We start from the raw sequence: 19,390 nt of genomic DNA on the forward strand, positions 1-19,390 counted from the left end.
TTTGATGAGTTGAATCAATGATTTGGATCATTGATTAGAGATCATACAGTTAAATGCACATTAGAAATGGTCCAGCAGTACAACAGCTAACATGTGAATGATTCCACTGTGAAAGTTTCACATGAATTGTGGGTCACATGCAATAATGTTTGTGCTAACATAAGATCTAAACACAGACTGAACAGCTGACTGAGGACATTTATAATCTGACCTCACATAAACACACGTTCATCAATGAATTATTGTCAAAGTTTATCATCTGCAGTCTCATGAATCCTCTGGACATCAAACACTGATGGTGTTATTGGAGCTGAGTGAAGTTTGATGGCTTTATTATTCACACTGTGACAAATGGCAGCTGTCAGAGCAGAACACATGAAGTCAGCAGGTGTGTTTCAATTCAGCCTCTGCTTCCTCTGAAGGTCCATGACATCACGTCGAGGCTAGAGTCTAGAGATGGAGCAGCGCTCTCTCTCTGAGTCTTTGAGCCTGTTTTTCTGTTTGAGTCTGACTTCAGTTCAGTCTAATTTAGCAGCTGTGACATCAGATTGTAGGGGAGGAACAGCCACACCCACAGGTGAGTTTCACACCCAGAAACAGAGCGTGAACATCACCTCTGTCTGCGCTGTGTTGGTCACAAGCTTTGTTCTGGGCTTTTAAGAGGAGGGTGGAGCTTGTGAGTGATGAAGCTGAGAGCTGTGTTTGCACATGCTCAGTGTGACAGGATGTCGACTGCTGTGTTTGCACATGCTCAGTGTGACAGGATGGTGGCTGCTGTGTTTGCACATGCTCAGTGTGACAGGATGTTGGCTGCTGTGTTTGCACATGCTCAGTGTGACAGGATGTTGGCTGCTGTGTTTGCACATGCTCAGTGTGACAGGATGTTGGCTGTTGTGTTTGCACATGCTCAGTGTGACAGGATGTTGGCTGCTGTGAAAGCTGAATGCTCTCTGGTTAGAAGTGATGTCACACATTAGGATAACTGTGCTCGCTCTCTGTCAGAGTACCAGGGCCTCGCTTTGACCACATGACTCTCAGTACACAGCATGATGTGTGCGCTGTAAACAGGAAGCAGAGGAGCAGGACTGAGGTAAACCTCTGAGGGATCAAACTGAGCTCCAGATGTTTCCACATGTTTCTGCTCTGTGTGTGTTTGATGATTATTTCAGGTATAGATGATGGAATATGACCAGTCTGATGTCAGCCTGCTTTTCTGACAGCGCCTCACCTCTCTGTGCTGCCCCCTGCTGGCTCTTATCATTACTGACTGAGTCCTTGCTGCCACTTTATTAGGTACAGCTCGCTAACACAGGCTCAGACCTGCTTTGCCTTCAGAGCCGCCTTAAATCTTCATGGCTCAGATTCAGTGAGGTGCTGGAAACATCCCTCAGAGTCATGTGATCAGTGACGTCTCCTTCAGCACTGACAGATAGAAAAGTGCATCCACATAAACAGGATATATAATAATAATAATCAAATAATGATTTTCAGTTTTTCAGCCCTTTGTCTGGTTGCTAATCCAGCTCTGCGTGTTTGTGATGACAGTAAATAAATGTCAGACTTACAGCTCCTGTTTTACTGCATTAAAGTGATAAGATGACTTCAGCGCTTTGACATGGATGGTAGTGAAAGCAGGAAATGACAAATGTAGCACAGCAGCATCGTTTTAACACGTCTGAGCTGGAAACAGAAACTCTGGTATGAACATCATTCATAGAACAGCTTCCAGCTTCTTTTGCTCGGCTACAGTTTGGATGGATTGCATTTAATATTTGTATATATTAATATAGTATATATATAGTATAATATATTCATATTTGCATTTAAAGATGCAAAGAGACAAAAATGGTTAGGGTCAGGAGGTCAAAGGTCAGAGCTCCTGTGTGTCTGAGGGCGGCCTCACACTGGAGCAGGATGAAGGAGTCTGACCTGAGCCAGTGTTTGACATGAACACATCAGCGCTGCTATCAGTGAGCCTAACGACAGCCGTTAGCATCATTTCAGTGTTTCAGTCATTTAAAAACACTTCCTGTCACTGTGGTGGTCACAGTGACATCATGCAGTTTGTGCTTTGACCTCCAGAGGGCGACAAATCAGCACAGACAGAGAGCTCCATTCAAACTTTGCTGCCATCAGGAATAATTCTTCAAATATAATCATCAGTGTTTGAGCAGTTATGATATCAGGGACAATCTAGACATGTGTGACAATACTGAACATGTCACATGACTCACCTTAAACATCATGTGATCCACTCTCAGTCTGCACTTTCATTCATGACTTCAACAGGTTGAAATGAGCTTTGAACAAACATCAGTTTAGTGCTGAAATATTTAAACGCTGCAGGAAGAAGAACAACAAAGTTATGACAAATGTTTGTGCTTCAAACAAGCAGAAATAAATCACTTTTGGATAACCTGCCAGAGATTTGGGAATTTCCAAGATGCACTAGAATGCAGCACAGAGTGTGATTGTTTCGGTGTCCTCAGATGCCTCTGTGGGTGTTTCCTTCCTGTTCAAACTTTAATTTCACTTTCCTGAACTCCATGTTTGTGACTGACGCTGTGAAGGTAATGGAAGCAGTCTGTAATGTTTTCCTGGCTAACATCAATATAACTTCTGCTTTTTTGTGATTGTGTGTTTGCTGGTTTAAATGATTATTTCCACTATAGACTATCTATAGCTTGTATATAAAAGGTGGCGGCAGAGACCGGGTTCATACATTTGTTTGTGTTGAAGTCTAAAGTTTTGTCTTCAGTTCCTGGAAGTTTCTGCTGCTGTTTACAGAAACATTTAATGTCCTGGATGTTTATAGTTTGAAGGAAAAAAGACTCCATGATGAGTCAGTTACAATATTTTCAGTGATGATCTGTAGAAAAATAACAGTGACGACTTTTTCAGTTCTCAGTACAGGATGGAGTTTGTGGTTCAGCATGTGTGGCAGTTTGTAGATGGAGGCAGCAGCTCTGTTCATTTTTGGACTGATGTAAAAATGCTTGCTGAAGTTTCCTGTTGTCTATAAGTTGATGCTGCTCACAGATAAATGAGTGTTTTCAGCCTTTGATCAGTTTTTGCTGCCAGAACTTCCCTGATGTGATGAATGTGCAACTGGAAACATTTGGAGTTAATGAGGACGGGTTGAAATGTTGACAACACGATCAGCAGCTAAGCTGGAACAGCAGATTTGCTCTCAGTGTTTGAGGATTCAGAGCCTTTTGTAGACTTCTGATCACTTCCTGTTAAAAATGTTCGACTGTAAAACTCTGAAATGATGCTGCTGACTTCAGAGAGGGTTCAGCTTCCGGAGTGAAATAAAAGAGCAAAGATGTAAATGTTCCTGTGCAGTGAGCTCCCTCAGACGTTTGATTACACTCAGACAAACAGCAGCTTCACTGCATTTAGTTCATGTTTGTCTGTTTAGACACAATCACTGCTGTGTTTTAGTGTCTCTGCTGGAACTGCACAAAACTCCTTCATTCACCATCCCAACACTGAGAGGATGGTAGAGACACAGGGGCACCTTGTGAAAAATCAGTCATGCAGGAATTTAGTTTTCATTGAACGTATTTAAACATTGGATCAATATTTCAGTGTAAATTGAATAAATAAGATGATGTAATTAGCCATGTGTCTTGTTTGTTGTGTGATTTTTCAAGTACTTTCCTCATAATCTTTCTTATAGTTTGCTTTGTTTTTCTCTTGTTTTTCCATTGCTCTTCTTGACTGGGCTGCTTTTCTATTGTTGGCAAGTCCTCTGAATCTATTAGTGCGAAACAGCAGTAATCACAGGATCTGTTTCAGTGATAGAAAAAGTCAAATATTTCACGTTCTACCTCTGGTAAAAATCTACACAGCCATCGCCCTGTACAAGCCCATTGGACGGTTGTGATTTCACAACAAAAAGTGTCATGTGTACCCCAAAAGGGGCTCAGTGGTGGGTCTGTGCCTCCTCCCACTGACCTCAGAGGGGAGAAAAAAGTGTCAGTTTTGTTTTTAAATGCAATTGCATCAAAAATACTTGCTATTACAATGCTAACTTTACCGGACATTAAAATGTGCCCAAAGACTTGGCTCATTTTTGCATTTAAATGTTCTAAAACAGTGAGCGGTGACTAGGCGGACTGTGTTCTAGCCACTAGGCAGAACGTATTTGTATCAAATAATAATATCAGAATAAAGTAATCATTACAAAAACCAGACTGGGTAATGAACTTTATTCTGTCAAACTACACCTGTATTTTTATGGTATTTTGTTAAATGCACGAGGAGGAAACCTGATAAATAAAAGCAGTAAGGCTTGTTTGTGTGTAATCCATCACATTACATTACAAAATTTGTCACCTTTAATAGGAAAACACATTTTTTTGGTGGCGTTTTATTGGAGAGAGGTGAATACTAAACCAATATACTCTGTGTGAATTGTCCAATATATTTCACCTCATCCTAGTCTGTGTGACATCAGCACACATAGCAACAGCTTAGCAACCACACTTCCTGTTTTTAACATCTCTCTGTACAGTTAACAGTGACATGGGTGCGACCACAGGAAGTTGACAAGCTTGATGAAATTAGAAACTACTTCCTGTTCTAACACAGGCAGATGTGCAGAGACAGTTCTCAGCTCTGTGGGTCTGCAGGTTCAGATCTGAATGGTCTCCGATGTAAACATCAACATCAGCTGTGTGCAGCTTAGTTCGAACACAAACAGCACAAATCTAGTTCACGGTAACAGACTCACAGCTGGACCAACGAGGCCGAGTGTGTCGGCTATTTTCTGTTAGTGCGTGATCAGAGTCCAGGAATCAGACTAAACACACTGAATGCGGCCTGAGCTATTCCACAGTAACTGTTGTCAGTTACTTAGATAGTGTAGCCAGATGGGTTACTCTCCCCTCTTCACTGCCCTCTCTGCTGTTCAGGTTGTGTTGAGTGAGCTGCGCTCCACTAGCAGGGTTTCATTTAGTTCCCAATCATAATGTCATGCATTCAGTGATTTGCATTTACTATTAATGGAATATGCTGTTTGCGAACATAATCAGCCCTTTTCACATTTGGAAACTTAATTCAACTGGATAAACACAACAATGTTACCTTCAAAGCAACCTTATTAGCTGGATGACCTATAAGAATAATTCAGAGTGAATAATCACCAGTTTTAGTGTGGAGCCTTTAGCTATCATATACGAGCTTGAACAATAAAGACAGCCCACAGAGGTGAGAGGGGAATTTGCTTTAAATATTCGGTGACCAATCAAAATGAGGGTAAAGAAATAACCTAATATATGTCAGAGTAAAACAACATTTTTCTCAAATTTCCAGAAAAAAATGAGGTAGTAGGTAGTAAAATGTCTCTACAAATTTCCTTCAGTTCATGAACTGACGTTCTGCTTCACTTTCAGGGTACAAACAGGATTGTTTGGTCTCAGTCAGACTGCAAGGACTCACACAAACACTGGTGATCGATCACCTGAATTCATCTCATCACTGTGAGTCTGAGCTTGTTTATTTGACTGAAAATCAGACAGGTTCATGTTTATTAGTTATTCCTGCATGCAAATGTTCCTTTCTCTGACTCACTGCGTGTTCAGAATCTGTTTTTCATCCTTTCTGTGCTCGGTGTGTTTGGAGCGCTCACTGTGGAAACATGAGTAATGTCACAGCTGATCACACACACGGTGGTCCATGTTTAAACGGTTTTTTAACAGGTTGAAGGCATGAAATGAGCAAAGGGAAGTTTAAGTGAAAAAAGCTGCAGAGCCTTTTGAAGGAAACTTTTTAGAAAAAGTCTCTCTTATTGGAAAAGTCCCACAGGAACTGTAACACGATCAGTGGACAACATGATGGTGTTTGTATCACGTTTACTGTCTTCAGCCACAAACTCACTGATGTACAAACAGAGATGCTCCCACAGACAGAAACACGTTCTTCTCTCTCTTTTTGTTCTTTAGTTTGCAGACACCATGGGTCCTCGGCAGTCCACCATTCATATTACGAACAAGACTCGGGGCTACACCCTTCAAAACCCCAGGTGACTACACTTCTTACTGTGACTGAGATGCTGCCTGCACATCACCTGACACCTCACTGATATCATTAATAAAAGTAACAGAAGGAATCAGATGAGCAGTTTAGTAAAGTTCTTCTGAACTCCTGACATGATGTTGTAATCTCAGCAGCAATAGCCCTGTCCATGTTTCTTTCTCTAAAGAAACTCATCCACCTGACTCATTATGAGGAGTTCAGGTCCTGTTTGAATAAGAATATTAATGCATATTTTTCTTGTTTCTGACTAGTCTGCATCTTGTTAGCGGACTCTGCCAAATCCCTTTGCCAACAAAACTTGGGCCTTCTGAATGTGGCAACGCTCTGTTCTCTAAGACTGGCGGCACAGCGCGTGGATCTGTTGGAGTCTTCACCTACGATCTCTACGATGCAGCTGCAGACAGAGTTGATAAGAAAATAGGTGTCATGTTCTCTGTTCCTTTTGACTACGGCCTGTACTCTAACTGGTACGGCGTCGGAGTCTTTGACAGGGAAACAAACTGTGATAGTGCTCTTTATCGTAACATGTATCACAGTCCTGAGAGAGGGTTTGTCAGAGGAAAAGCTGATGGTTATGATCTGACTCACAGAGATAATTATATTAATGTTACTGTTAAATCCAGCATGACAAACTTCAGCGTTGCAACGCTGAAAGTTGAAGTACACAACAGGGAATAAAGCAATTATGCAAATATGAGGTCAGATTTTTTTAGGGCAGATCTTGAGAAAAGGCCTGATCACCCTTCATTAGTATTATTTTTACTTATCAGGATAAACAGATATAAACTCACAGATATAAACTTAAGTTAACGCAGGGTTTCCCCATCTTCCCCAGAAAATGGTCCTTACAACATCTACACAAGAGACATTAGGAATAGTGACGAATAAAGGATCATGAATATAAAAGAAATACCAGTAAAATACAATCCTGTTGTAAAAAGGACATGCGATTAATGATCAGTATGGCTGTTTATTTCACAGGTGTGATTGGTTGAACAGGTATTAAGTGTTCCATGTTTGTGGCAGTGTAACGGACTCATCAGTAGATCCCCAGCAGATAATGTCACTGAAAATATACTTTAAAAGACTCAGTGAAGAAAAAGAAGAAGCTTCAAACTGATTTTAGACTGAACTCTGGACATAACCTGCTCCTGACAGTTTAAGTTTATATTCTCTCATCTGCAGCTGTTTGAGATTGTGAATCAGCTTCGTAGTACAGAAACTCAGGTTAACCCTGAAATAACCTGAATGAGCAAAATTCTCTGGAGTTAAAACCTTTAGTAGTTTAAAAATAAAGTTTTAACATCGAATCATTAAAGATCAGCTGAGCAGGTCACACATGCTTGCATAGATGGGATGTAATGAGTTGGATTATTGATGAAATCAGACTGAAACTCTCCACCAAATGTTTTTTAGAAAATCATCACTAAACTTTGAGGAAGTAATGGAAGGTTTCAAGGATTTAATAATCTGTTATTGGTTCTGCTGTAAATACTTTCTGAGAAACATGTCATGGTCCTGAGTCTGACGACTGAGTGTTTTGTGTTTCTTCATATCATCCTATGTTCTTGTTTATTGTGTTATGTCTTTTGTTTGGGTTTGCTATGTGTTTGGGTTTGTTTATGCCTGTGTTCCCTCTGTCTGTCCACGGTGTCTGCTTGTAAGTCTGTTAAGTTCAGTGTCTTATCAGGTCCTCTGTGTCTGTTTCCTGTTTTATTCTGAAGGTCCTTGTCTCATGTGGGTGTGTTCAGTTTACGTTTCCCCGTCTTGTTGGGTGTGGTTTCTTCCAGGTGTGTTCCCCTCCTGTTTCCATTCCCTGATTACTCCCCTGTGTATTTAAGCCCTGTGTTTTCCTGTGCTGTCTGTTGCATCGTACTCTCACGTTACTGTGTTCTGTCTGCTACTTTGTTTTTGTATTCTCAGTTTAGTTAAGTTCCTGTTCTGTTGCTATCAGCAATACAGCTGAGTGTTTTTGAGTTTACGTCTGCCTCCGAGTCCTGCATTTTGGGTCCTTTCTCCCTGCCTGCACACAGCCATGACAAAATACTAATTTGATGTTTCCTGTGCATTAATTTCAACATGTGATTCTTTGTTTTCTGAGCCCTAAACCAATAAATAAATTACACTTTACTTTAACTTGCCCTGTGCTTTATTCACTGACATTTCATTTACTTTATTGATCTGGTTTCAGTTTGGGAAAAATGTGTCCCTTTGGACAACAGTTTTTAATCATAGCACAGTGGATTTTAAACCAAGCAACTGACACATTGAGATTATACACATTGTTGTACATGATTGCTACCATTTTGCCCTCTTGGTTAGCTGACAGTAAAATGTATTTATTAGCAAATATCTTGATAAAATGGAAACCGGTGCTCATGTGTAAAAATGGTCATGACTTCTCACATAAACTTCAGATGAAGTTTTTTCACGTTTTACCAAATCTCAGCAAACATGTCCAGTTGGTGACTTTAAAGAAACTGAGGAAGACTGAATGATGATTTCCTGAGAAAAAAATACAAAACCATAGATATTCTATTATACATATATGTATAATGCATATATATATATACACACATATATATATATATATATATATATATATATATATATATATATATATATATATATATATATATATATATATATATATATATATATACATATATACATATATTATACATTGTATGTTTTTCTTTCAGGTGGTTTCAGAAAAAACAAAAACATCAAACAGCTCCAAGAGTCTCTTTGAAAGAACTAAAAACCTTTATTCTCCAATCATGAGTGAACTCCCCGATGAAGCCTTGTGTGCTAAAACATGTCAGAGATTTACAGGTTAAACATGAGTTTCCAAAACGTTTTGCTGGACAACAATGAACTCAAGCTTTTTGAGTCTGACACTGAAACCAGAGGATCTTTCTGTCTCTTCAGATTCACTGTGATGGGAGTGATTTCTGCCCTGAGTGATCACGCTGATGTTTGCACAGAGCAGACAATGAGCTGAATGTTTTGGCACATTGGTAACAGTGAAACTGTTTATTCACACCCTGGTAATAGTAGCCAGAGGGTCCAGAGTCCACACTGGTGTTACTTGCATCTGATAGACCTGAGAAGAGGTAAAACAAACAAAGTGTAAGATTATCCTTATGTTGTTTATGAAAAGTCTTTCCTTAACCTTTTTTTTTGCCAATATAAATTAAGTAACATTAATAATCTTACAAATATATAGCTGTTTATTTTAATTATATTTCTAATTTTGATTTCATAATACAGCTAATCGAGGAAATTTTCTAACATTAGTTAAATTAAAGTGTAGACAGTTTTTTTTGGAAAGACTTCATTTTTACTGGTCATTTCTCAGAGCTTTCCTATCACAACTGAACCTGTTATACGAGATCTCTTTATTTAATGGGATAATAGCTCTTATAAGTTAATTCTATCCACATATTACAAAATTTAAATACAGACATATAAATGTATAATGCATAAACACTAAGCACTCTATGTAATCCATGTTACCACCACTTACTACTAAACTGGCCGTAACAGGCCTTAAAGTGCATTAACTCTTTAGAACAAGGTAGAATATATTCTAGAAATATTTATAGGTTAGCCTGGCAACCTTTCACAATCTGCACATGCTCTTTCAGTTTCTCATTATTTATATATAGATGCTTGTAAATATTGAATTTTACCTTTCTGTTTGGGCAAAACAGTGAGTTTTGCCCAAACAACAGTCAGGCAGGTCCTGAAGCTGGAATGGACACTTTCATGTTGATACCACTCGGGGGGGAAGAAAAAAAAAACAAAAACACCACAACAACCCACACACAAAATCTCTCAACAAAAATAGGAGATAACTTTAAAGATCTTTCAACTAGAAGTTTATTCCATACAACAGGGAGCAACAGCTTGGGTTAAATATTACCAAACATTAAACAGAATAACCAGTAAACATTCAGCAGAGGAGCGCTTTTCAACAAGAGAGCCGAATACTTACCTCTTTAGTTTATGGAGAGCAAAATGAACAAAAAGAAAGGGAGAATAAACAAGGGATGTATTTACCATTAACACAAACTGGAATGAAGCGTTTCATCATGTATGTGAAAAGACTTTGTAAAGTTCAATTCAATTGAATTCAGTTTTATTTATAGAGCGCTCAATCACAATAACAGTTGCTTCAACATGCCTTATTTTGTAAGGTAGATCCTGCAATAACACATCAGCAAAAACCCTACAAATCATATGACCCCTATGAGGAAGTACTTTGACAATAGTGGGAAGGAAAAACAGGATGGGACAGCCATCTGCGGTGACTTGGGGGCAGGGGGAGGAAGACATGACAAAAAACATGCAGAGCCAGAGGTTAAGAATACCTAATGATTAAATGCAGAGAGATGTGTAAATGCATAGTGAGTAGAAAAGGTGACTGAAGAAGAAATACTGAATACATCATGGAAATTGCAGCATAACTAAGGGAGGATTCAGGATCACCTTATCCAGCCCTAACTACAGTGGGATGCAAAAGTTTGGTCAACCTTCTTGATAGTCATTATTTTCCTGTATAAATCGCTGGTTGTTACAATAAAAAAAAGTGTCAGTTAAATATATCATATAGGAGACACACACAGTGATATTTGAGAAGTGAAATGAAGTTTATTGGATTTACAGAAAGTGTGCAGTCATTGTTTAAACAAAATCAGGCAGGTGCATAAATTTGGGCACTGTTGTATTTTATTGATTCCAAAACCTTTAGAACTAATTATTGGAACTCAAATTGGCTTGGTAAGCTCAGTGACCCCTGACCTACATACACAGGTGAATCCAATAATGAGAAAGAGTATTTAAGGGGGTCAATTGTAAGTTTCCCTCTTCTTTTAATTTGCTTTGAAGAGTAGCAACATGGGGGTCTCAAAGCAGCTCTCAAATGACCTGAAGACAAAGATTGTTCACCATCATGGTTTAGGGGAAGGATACAGAAAGCTGTCAGAGATTTAAGCTGTCTGTTTCCACAGTTAGGAATAGTGATGGGTAGATGAGGCCTCGTGAAGCGTTTCAGCACATTCCCCAAACTGTATCGATACTGTATCGACAGTGTTGCTGTTTTGCTCCATACTGACACCTGCTGGACCTTAAATATCATTGCAGGGAACTTACTTGAGACTCACAACAGACACTGATTCAATGACATAGTCATACTTGTACACTGTAAGGTATTGTACTTTCCATGGAATCATTTTATATGTTTTACATTGCAAATATTGTAGACATCTTTAAAATATATTGTGAATGACATAAAGTAAAAATTAAAATGAAAGTATTGTGAATATAATATTACCCATTTAAATGTAATTGATTCAGAGTTTATTATAAATTTCTATTCAGAAAAATAAGTTTATCCAATGTTTTTGCATTCAGTCTATTGCGGGGGTTTCACACCATTTCCCCAGCTTTGGAAAACTCACAGGCACAGATGAAGCTGGGGTACACAAAAACTGTAAAGTCAGGTGGAAAAGGTTCTGATAAGATGTCTTCCTATTACCCCAGTACCTTAAAGGATTCTCTGATCTTGGAATGTTTCTCTCCGACACTCTCCACAATACTAAGGGGTTGGCAGTCCTTTATAATAAACTTCAGGACTGCCTGGTCCAGAACAGTCTTCCTAGATGCTTGATTTCAAAATAATAAAACGCATATTAATAAAAAAAAAAGTGTTGATAAAGCTGTTCAGTGTCTATATAGGCCGACCTGTGTTCATTCTCAGTGTGTTTGTCTCCTCATTTCATGTTTGGCTCTGTAATGCCTAAACATTGAGGAGGTGCTTTTGTTTGTAAGAAAGCTCCGCAGAACAGATGCGACATTTAACCTGCATAAAATGAAATAAATAATTTACACTGCAAGTCACATTGCTGTTTTTCCTGTTCTGATAGATTACACTGAAACAAAGACAGACAAACTATTTGCAGTTAAAAGATCAAAATGATCCCACACAGCAGAAACATTTCCATTTTGTTATGGAAAGATGTGTATTTTTATTTATCTTTGCGAGAGTCAATTTGTGGGGGGGGTTTGGTGGCGACTCGTTCCGTTGACAGATGCGGATGCGGTACCTTTTAAACACAGCTTGGCGCGTTGGTAATGAGCGATACAGCAGCTGTATCGATCACGTGACTTTTTCTTAAAGCGACGCACACACCGATACAGGCATCGCTAGGTGAGCTTGATACATGCGCCGGTGCGTCAGTGTTGCTGGACCCATCACTAGTTAGGAACATATTGAGAAAATGGAGGACCGCAGGCTCAGTTTAAGTTAAGGCTCGAAGTGGCAGACCAAGAAAAATCTCGGATAGACAGAAGCGACGAAAGGTGAGAACAGTCAGAGTCGACCCACAGACCAGCACCAAAGACCTACAACATCATGTTGCAGCAGATGGAGTCACTGTGCATCGTCCTACCATTCGGCGCACTTTACACAAGGAGATGCTGTATGCAAGAGTGATGCAGAGAAAGCCTTTTCTCCGCCCACAGCACAAACAGAGCCGCTTGAGGTATGCTAAAGCACATTTGGACAAACCAGCTTCATTCTGGAATAAGGTGCTGTGGACTGATGAAATAAAATTGAGTTATTTGGGCATAACAAGGGGCGTTATGCATAGAGGAAGAAGAACACAGCATCCCAAGAAAAACACCTGCTTCCTACAGTAAAATATGGTGCTGGTTCCATCATGCTGTGGGGCTGTGGGGCCAGTGCAGGGACTGGGAATCTTGTCAAAGTTGAGGGACACATGGATTCCACTCAGTATCAGCAGATTCTGGAGACCAATGTCCAGGAATCAGTGACAAAGCTGAAGCTGCGCCGGGGCTGGATCTTTCAACAAGACAACGACCCGAAACACTGCTCAACATCCACTAAGGCATTCATGCAGAGGAACAAGTACAACGTTCTGGAATGGACATCTCAGCCCCCAGACCTGAATATTATTGAAAATCTGTGGTGTGAGTTAAAGAGAGCCGTCCATGCTCGGAGGCCATCAAACCTGAATGAACTAGAGATGTTCTGTAAAGAGGAATGGTCCAAAATACCTTCAACCACAATCCAGACTCTCAATGGAAGCTACAGGAAGCGTTTAGAGGCTGGAATTTCTGCAAAAGGCGGATCTACCTAATATTGATTTCTTTTTTTTTTGGTGCCCAAATTTATGCACCTGCCTGATTTTATTTAAACAATTATTGGACACTTTCTGTAAATCCAATAAACTTCATTTCACTTCTCAAATATCACTGTGTCTCCAATATGATATATTTGACATTTTTTATTGTAATAACCAACGATTTATACAGGAAAATAATGACTATTAACAAGGTTGCCCAAACTTTTGCATCCCACTGTATATGCTTTATCAAAAAGGAAAGTTTGAAGCCTAATCTTAAAAGTAGAGACAGTGTCTGTCTCCTGAATCTAAACTGGAAGCTGGTTCCACAGAAGAGGGGCCTGAAAACTGCTCACCTCTTAAAAAGTTTGTCCATGGTGCTAATTTTTTCTTCATATCCTCCATTGAAGTTGTTGATCCTGTCATCACAGCTCAGCTCCTTTGGCTTGTAGCACAACCATGGCTCACCTGTACGGAGATCAGTGTAGTTGCACACAGGTTGCTGGGTAGGACGCAAACATACATTGCAGGTGGTAGTTTCAGTGACAGAACCAGAACGGAACTGACTCTTGAAGAAAATCCTATCAGGATGTTCTCTGTTCAGTAGTGATGGCCCGCTTGAAGCTGACGCTCCGGAGCGTGTGTCGAAAAAAACAACACACTGGTTCAGAAGCACTGTGTCGAGGCTTGCTTCGTTTGGCAAAAGTCACGTGACCAGTGACGTCCGAAGCTTCATTACGCACGTAATCGCTTCGGTACCTGATTCAAATGGAACGAAGTGAATCATTTGCGGGATTTGTGGAGTGTTTTGATGGTGGCAGATAGTGAACCACTGATCATTCTACTGAGAGATTTGGTTCTGTTGTGTGGGAGTATTTTGAGTTGATTTTGGCCGGTGGGTTTTCCAGCTTTGTGTTCTGGGTGTTTGCTTTTGTTTTGTGCGTCTTTATTTTATCTGAAAACGGGACAAACTTAAAATGTAAAAAATCTGCTTTTCATAATATAAATATCATTAAATAACTTCCATTTGACTCGTAACATTTAATGTTATAAAAAGATGTATTTTATTTAAAAAAAATAATCTTAAAATGTTAGTCTACAAAATGTGCCGCAATTTAATTTATTTATTCTCTTTAGCTGATAGTTTGTGGAGCCATAACTGCATCTCTACCAGTTTTTCTGCACTCCAGCCTCTTCTGTGCCATGTGAAGGGATTTTCCTTAAGGCAGGAGAAATTATCTTAACGAAAAGGAAGAGGTTCAGCCATCGCACAGTGGAACAAATTCTCTTCTTGAATAAAAATGAAAAAGGGTTACCTTAAATGCATCATGTTTTTAATTTGCAAGTTCATAAGCATTTTCCCTTTCAGTTCACAATCAATTCTACCCCCAGGTCAAAAATACGTATAGGAAAATTTCCCTAATATAATATTATTTATAAAAATACCCGTCTAGAGATTAAATGCATAAGTACATGGAGGCAGGACCTCACAGCAGAAGCATACTGCATAATGTGCATTATTATATGTATGTTATATGTAACGTGGTATTTTTCAATTATTGTATTTACCAACATCAAGAAGTCACAAGAAAAGAAAGACCACACCATGGTGCATGTTCACACAAGGAAAGTTTACTGGGCAAAATTATTTATTAAACAAATAAACTACATTTTTTAAACACCAAAAAATACGCGTTCAAAGCAACACAACAGCAGCCCAATATGAGACAGAGTTCCACTCTGTAGAGTGGAAGCAGTTGGTTTTATTTTGTGGATTCAAGCTGCTCTTCATATTTTCGGCCACCAGATGTCACCAGAGAGGACTGTGTTGAAAAGCTTCGAGTAATGAACCGTTTTTCAATACAAGCTTCAGTGCTTCAGAAAGCTTCATTTGGCCATCACTACTGTTCAGCCTGTGCAACTCTGTGACTGCCTCACTTGGGTGAACCAGTGTTACCTAGTAGGACAAAGAATCAGAGTTTTACAGCCTGGGCCCTATTCCAAGAAGTAGGTTTAGCCAACAGTGCTGAGTTTGGTAACCCTAACAAAAGACAAAGTTAGAGTTCTTACTCTGATTTCACACTGACTATATGAATAAGGGAATGACACTGATTAAGATTAGTCTTTTCTTTTTTCTTGTCTTTCAAGATAAAGATCACAGTCAGCATTGACACAGCTGTTCATATTCCTTGGTCCACGACTAAAATGCAGACTCTGCTTTTTATTTACCCATTGCCATGGTTGTCATGATTGGGCTGTGTGGCAGGCAGGAAGTGGACCCAAACGCAAGCTCACAGAGGCAGGAATGAACTCAAAACACAGCTTTATTGCTGGAGGGAAACGGCAAAACAAAATGATGAGAAACTATACCGGGAAACAATACACTAGGACACGGAGAAACACACGGCCATGAACAAGGGAGAACGCGACACAGAACTGAGGGAGACGTGGACCTAAACACACAGAGGGTTAACGAGGGGAGTGGGAGCACACGGGGAACACAGGTGACACTGATAATCATAACAAGACACGGCAGGAGTGAACGCAACACTGACGGGAGACTGTCAAAGTAAAACAGGAAGTACAGAGGTTCAGACAGGAGGAGAGAGAGCACAGACATAACGGGCTGGGGAAAACATGGAATAAAACACAAGGAGAGACGAGGGCTCACAGATACACAGAGGGGCACACAGGGGGTAAGAGTCACAAGGGGAAAACACATAAGGAACAACGTAACAGAGCAACCCAGGAGGCATGGCCAAAATACGGAACAAAATACATGAACACTAAGAATACTGGGCCAACATGACCCAGGACCATGACAATGGTGAATCATGGTGGGTAATGATAGCTTTTCTTTACTGATGCATGTACTTAACTCAGATTAAGCTTAATTCAATCATCTTAACAGGAACTGGAACAGGAAATTCAGAGTTAATCAAATCAGAGTTGATTTTTAAGCTCAGAGTTTGTAGAACATGTCTTTTTTTTTAATAGGGCTCATAGCTGCAGTATGAACGAGGCTGTTCTTTTCCTTAAAAAAAATCTGATTATGACATGCTGTTTAGTGGTAAAGCAGTAAAACTAATGTCATAAAATGTATTTAGCATCAGTGTTAAATCAGCCCAGTGATTCAGTGCAGTCAGTGCATGTGTCTAGCCTATATTTTGCATAGTTTTTCTTACATGATTATGTCTTGAAGGACATATTTCATATTGAAGTTTTTAACATTCTTTTAATGACTCTTAATGTATTTTAAGCTGTTTCTTGCATGTTGTTTTGTGTTTTACTTCCTCCTGTGGCACATTACCTTAATTATGTATGTTTATGCTTGTGTGTTATCCCTGTTATCCCCCTGTCCACCAATGCGTATATATTCTGAGATCAGGTTAGTTTTTTTCTTATATTTTGTCTGTAAATCTCATGTTTAGATTCCTGCAACAAAAACATAACATAAAATACTTCATATCAACTTCATACTATTTAGTGAAAAGAGAGCATAAGCAGTGTACTGTCAGTGTAGAGGACGGAAATTAGCCTGTGAAACATCTCACATCAGGTTGAATTTACTTCACAAAGATCGGTAAAAAGCAGTAGCCCAGATCAACAGATCACAGCCTCTACAAAATCTACTGTAGCTCTCAAAAGAAATGATTTTGAGTTATGATTCTTTTTCCCGCCCTGAGCCATTAAAACTGTTTTTTATGGTTCTCCCATGTGCTAAATATCTATTCTTTTTCTGTTTACAAGCAAAGTCACCCTGTACAATGTGGAAAATAGAAAACAGAATTATTTCAGTATTTACCTTTTTTCTCTGGTTATGTTCTACTTAACTGATTCAAACTGACTGAAATAAGGTTTGTTTTCCTATCTACTAGATAACTCTTTATTGTCATTGCACAGTCATACACAGTACAATAGTACAATGAAATTGGAAAACTGCCCTACGTCGGCACTACACACAACACAACACAACATGACATGACATGACATGACACATCACAACACAACACAGTAACTTAACTTGACAACACAGTAACTTTTTGCTAATACTAATTAATATAGCACATACTTTTGCCACCTCTGCGTGTATGTCATATTCCAAAACTCAGTTCTTCAGTTTTAATCTTTTGAAACTCGTCTTTGATCACCTTTTTTGTGTAAAGGTTATATTTTACAAAAATAAGAAAAACATTGAAACTAAGTTGTATTACCTCAACATATGCACTTCCTTCCCACAGTAAAGTGAATGCAGCAGAGTAGGCGCCATTAAGATAATCCTTCACTTGCCCTGCCACTCCTGCACCAAGAGCTGTGTTGGACAGACGGGCAAATAAGACGTCTCCCCCATAAGTCTTTGGATGGCCCTGGGAGTCACACATTTGAATCAAAACCTCCAGCTTATCTCCCATTTGCCACTGTCCCCCCTTCCTACTTGGTAGAATGATGAAGCTGCTGTGGGCTGGATCACTGATCTTGCTTAGGGAATTAGGTGATGACAATGGTGGAGTTTGAGGCCAAGTGATGGACTCCAGTAGAAGTTTTTCTTCATGAGCCTCTTTAGCAGACAGTGATTTTAACTTGCAGAATCCACACTGCACGTTAACGGGCACAGTGACATTGCTTGCTCTTGGGATATCGATAGAGTCCATCACGTTATTCTGAAATGGGAAAACAGTAGTGAAGAAGATGTAAATAAGTACTACTAATGTAAAAATATCAGCATTATAGTCACAGGCATTGTTACATAGATATAATTCCATATAAGAAATAATATTAATTTTTATACCAAGATGCTACTTCTTTTCCTGTGCACTGTTTCCATGTCTTGTCCATTTTTACATTTTCTAATTAAAAATTATAAAACAGACAAACAAATGAAAACCGAGTCTTCACCTCCAGGATGGCCTTGAAATATGTCATGAAGATGATGGCAGCCAATAGTAAGAAGATGCAGCCATACACAAGCCTTTTATAAACTTCAACCTTCATGTTCAGAGTGGTGGGAGGTAGTAGTGGGAGTACTGGGAGTGGGGTGGAAAATCAGACTTGGTCAAACCTAAGACATGTAAAATCCTGTTAAACTGATACTTAACCAAAGCAAAAGCCACAGAAATGATAGAATGAGTCCAAATGATTTGTTATGAACTTCAAGATCTCCTCATACAATTCACTATACTTTTTTCATCACATTTTTGTGTCAGTGAATATATCCTGTTATAAATGGGAGACAATCGTTTTTCACATTTTGTAATTTTTTAAAAAGAAAACCAAAAACTAATTAGTATCTTATACCAGCTGTAAATCATTGTTTATCATCATATGTATTTGCTAAGATTATAGAATTTTATGACTCAAATTTTATAAATTTTATATATAGTGCATATATTTTTATTGTATATTTTTTCATATACAATACATTTATTTACACATTGAAATCAAACTATTTTCATTGCCCTTTCTAACCATTGAAATGAATCAGGGTTTCCAATTTGGGACTGATATTAAAAATGGACTCAGTATTGGTTAGTTCAAATAGAGAAAACAATGTCAGCATGCTTACAAAGCCCCATATTTGAGAACACACTAATTTAAAAAATAAATGAAAATACTGGTGGCTGCCAGAGCTGCAGCTCAGTTACTCTTCACTTTCCTCAGATGTACCTGTGGTATAATAAGAAAATCCTAGATGACTCTCTTCTTGAGTTAGATCTTCAGAAATCTTGGCCTCTGTCTTCCCTGAGTTTCTGCTTAGATTTTTGCATAAGTAGGAGGAATTGGTCAGATGACCTGAGAGCTCTGACAAGAGTGTAGGGAAAGGCAAGGCAAAGGTTAAAATATCAATACTACAGTCTAAATATCAGGAGAGCAAATTATTACGGTCAGCTCAGAGAGGTAAGGTGGGGCTAGATCAATAAAGGAATTGAAAAAAAAAATAAATTAAGTGCATAGGTAGTCAACCGAGTGATGCCAGAATAGGTCTACTATACTCATTTTTACATGCTCCAGTCAGACGATGTGGACCAGCATTTTGAGCCAACAGGGGAAGTGACAGGAAAGACTGGGCAACTCCACCATACAGTGCATTACAATAATTCAGCCAGGATGTAATAAGGCACTATAGGATTGCTAGTTTAAGAAACAAGCCAGACCTTAATACTGCACAAATTTGTCGTCTGGTTTAAAATCGCCATTTA

General features: G+C 39.0%; 2 protein-coding genes across 4 annotated transcripts; one reads left to right on the forward strand and one right to left on the reverse strand.

Moving 5' to 3' along the window:
* Positions 1-2,180: 2,180 nt before the first annotated feature.
* Positions 2,181-8,178, forward strand: LOC102077670 (bryoporin). Of its 3 annotated transcripts, none has more exons than XR_003217619.1 (4): positions 2,181-2,570; positions 5,400-5,486; positions 5,706-6,028; positions 6,294-8,178. XR_003217619.1 is itself a non-coding variant. In XM_025904463.1 (2 exons), exons 1-2 carry the CDS (start codon positions 5,961-5,963, stop codon positions 6,718-6,720), a joined length of 495 nt encoding a protein of 164 aa, XP_025760248.1. In that variant the 5' UTR covers positions 5,493-5,960; the 3' UTR covers positions 6,721-8,178. The 3 variants fall into 3 exon arrangements, 1 of the variants encoding a protein (XP_025760248.1); XR_002060158.2 differs by having other exon boundaries at positions 2,390-2,570; positions 5,949-6,028; XM_025904463.1 differs by lacking the exons at positions 2,181-2,570; positions 5,400-5,486 and having other exon boundaries at positions 5,493-6,028.
* A 1,601-nt stretch (positions 8,179-9,779) lies between these two features.
* LOC109194379 (NXPE family member 3) lies at positions 9,780-18,683 on the reverse strand. Its single transcript, XM_025904461.1, has 4 exons — positions 18,090-18,683; positions 17,408-17,854; positions 13,550-13,695; positions 9,780-9,825 (listed from the first exon to the last, which is right to left on the reverse strand). The coding sequence occupies exons 1-4, from the start codon at positions 18,183-18,185 to the stop codon at positions 9,780-9,782; spliced, it is 735 nt and encodes a 244-aa protein (XP_025760246.1). The 5' UTR covers positions 18,186-18,683.
* Between the last annotated feature and the right edge of the window lie 707 nt (positions 18,684-19,390).

Source organism: Oreochromis niloticus, unplaced genomic scaffold (assembly GCF_001858045.2).
Source record: "Oreochromis niloticus isolate F11D_XX unplaced genomic scaffold, O_niloticus_UMD_NMBU tig00001756_pilon, whole genome shotgun sequence".
Taxonomy (NCBI): domain Eukaryota; kingdom Metazoa; phylum Chordata; class Actinopteri; order Cichliformes; family Cichlidae; genus Oreochromis; species Oreochromis niloticus.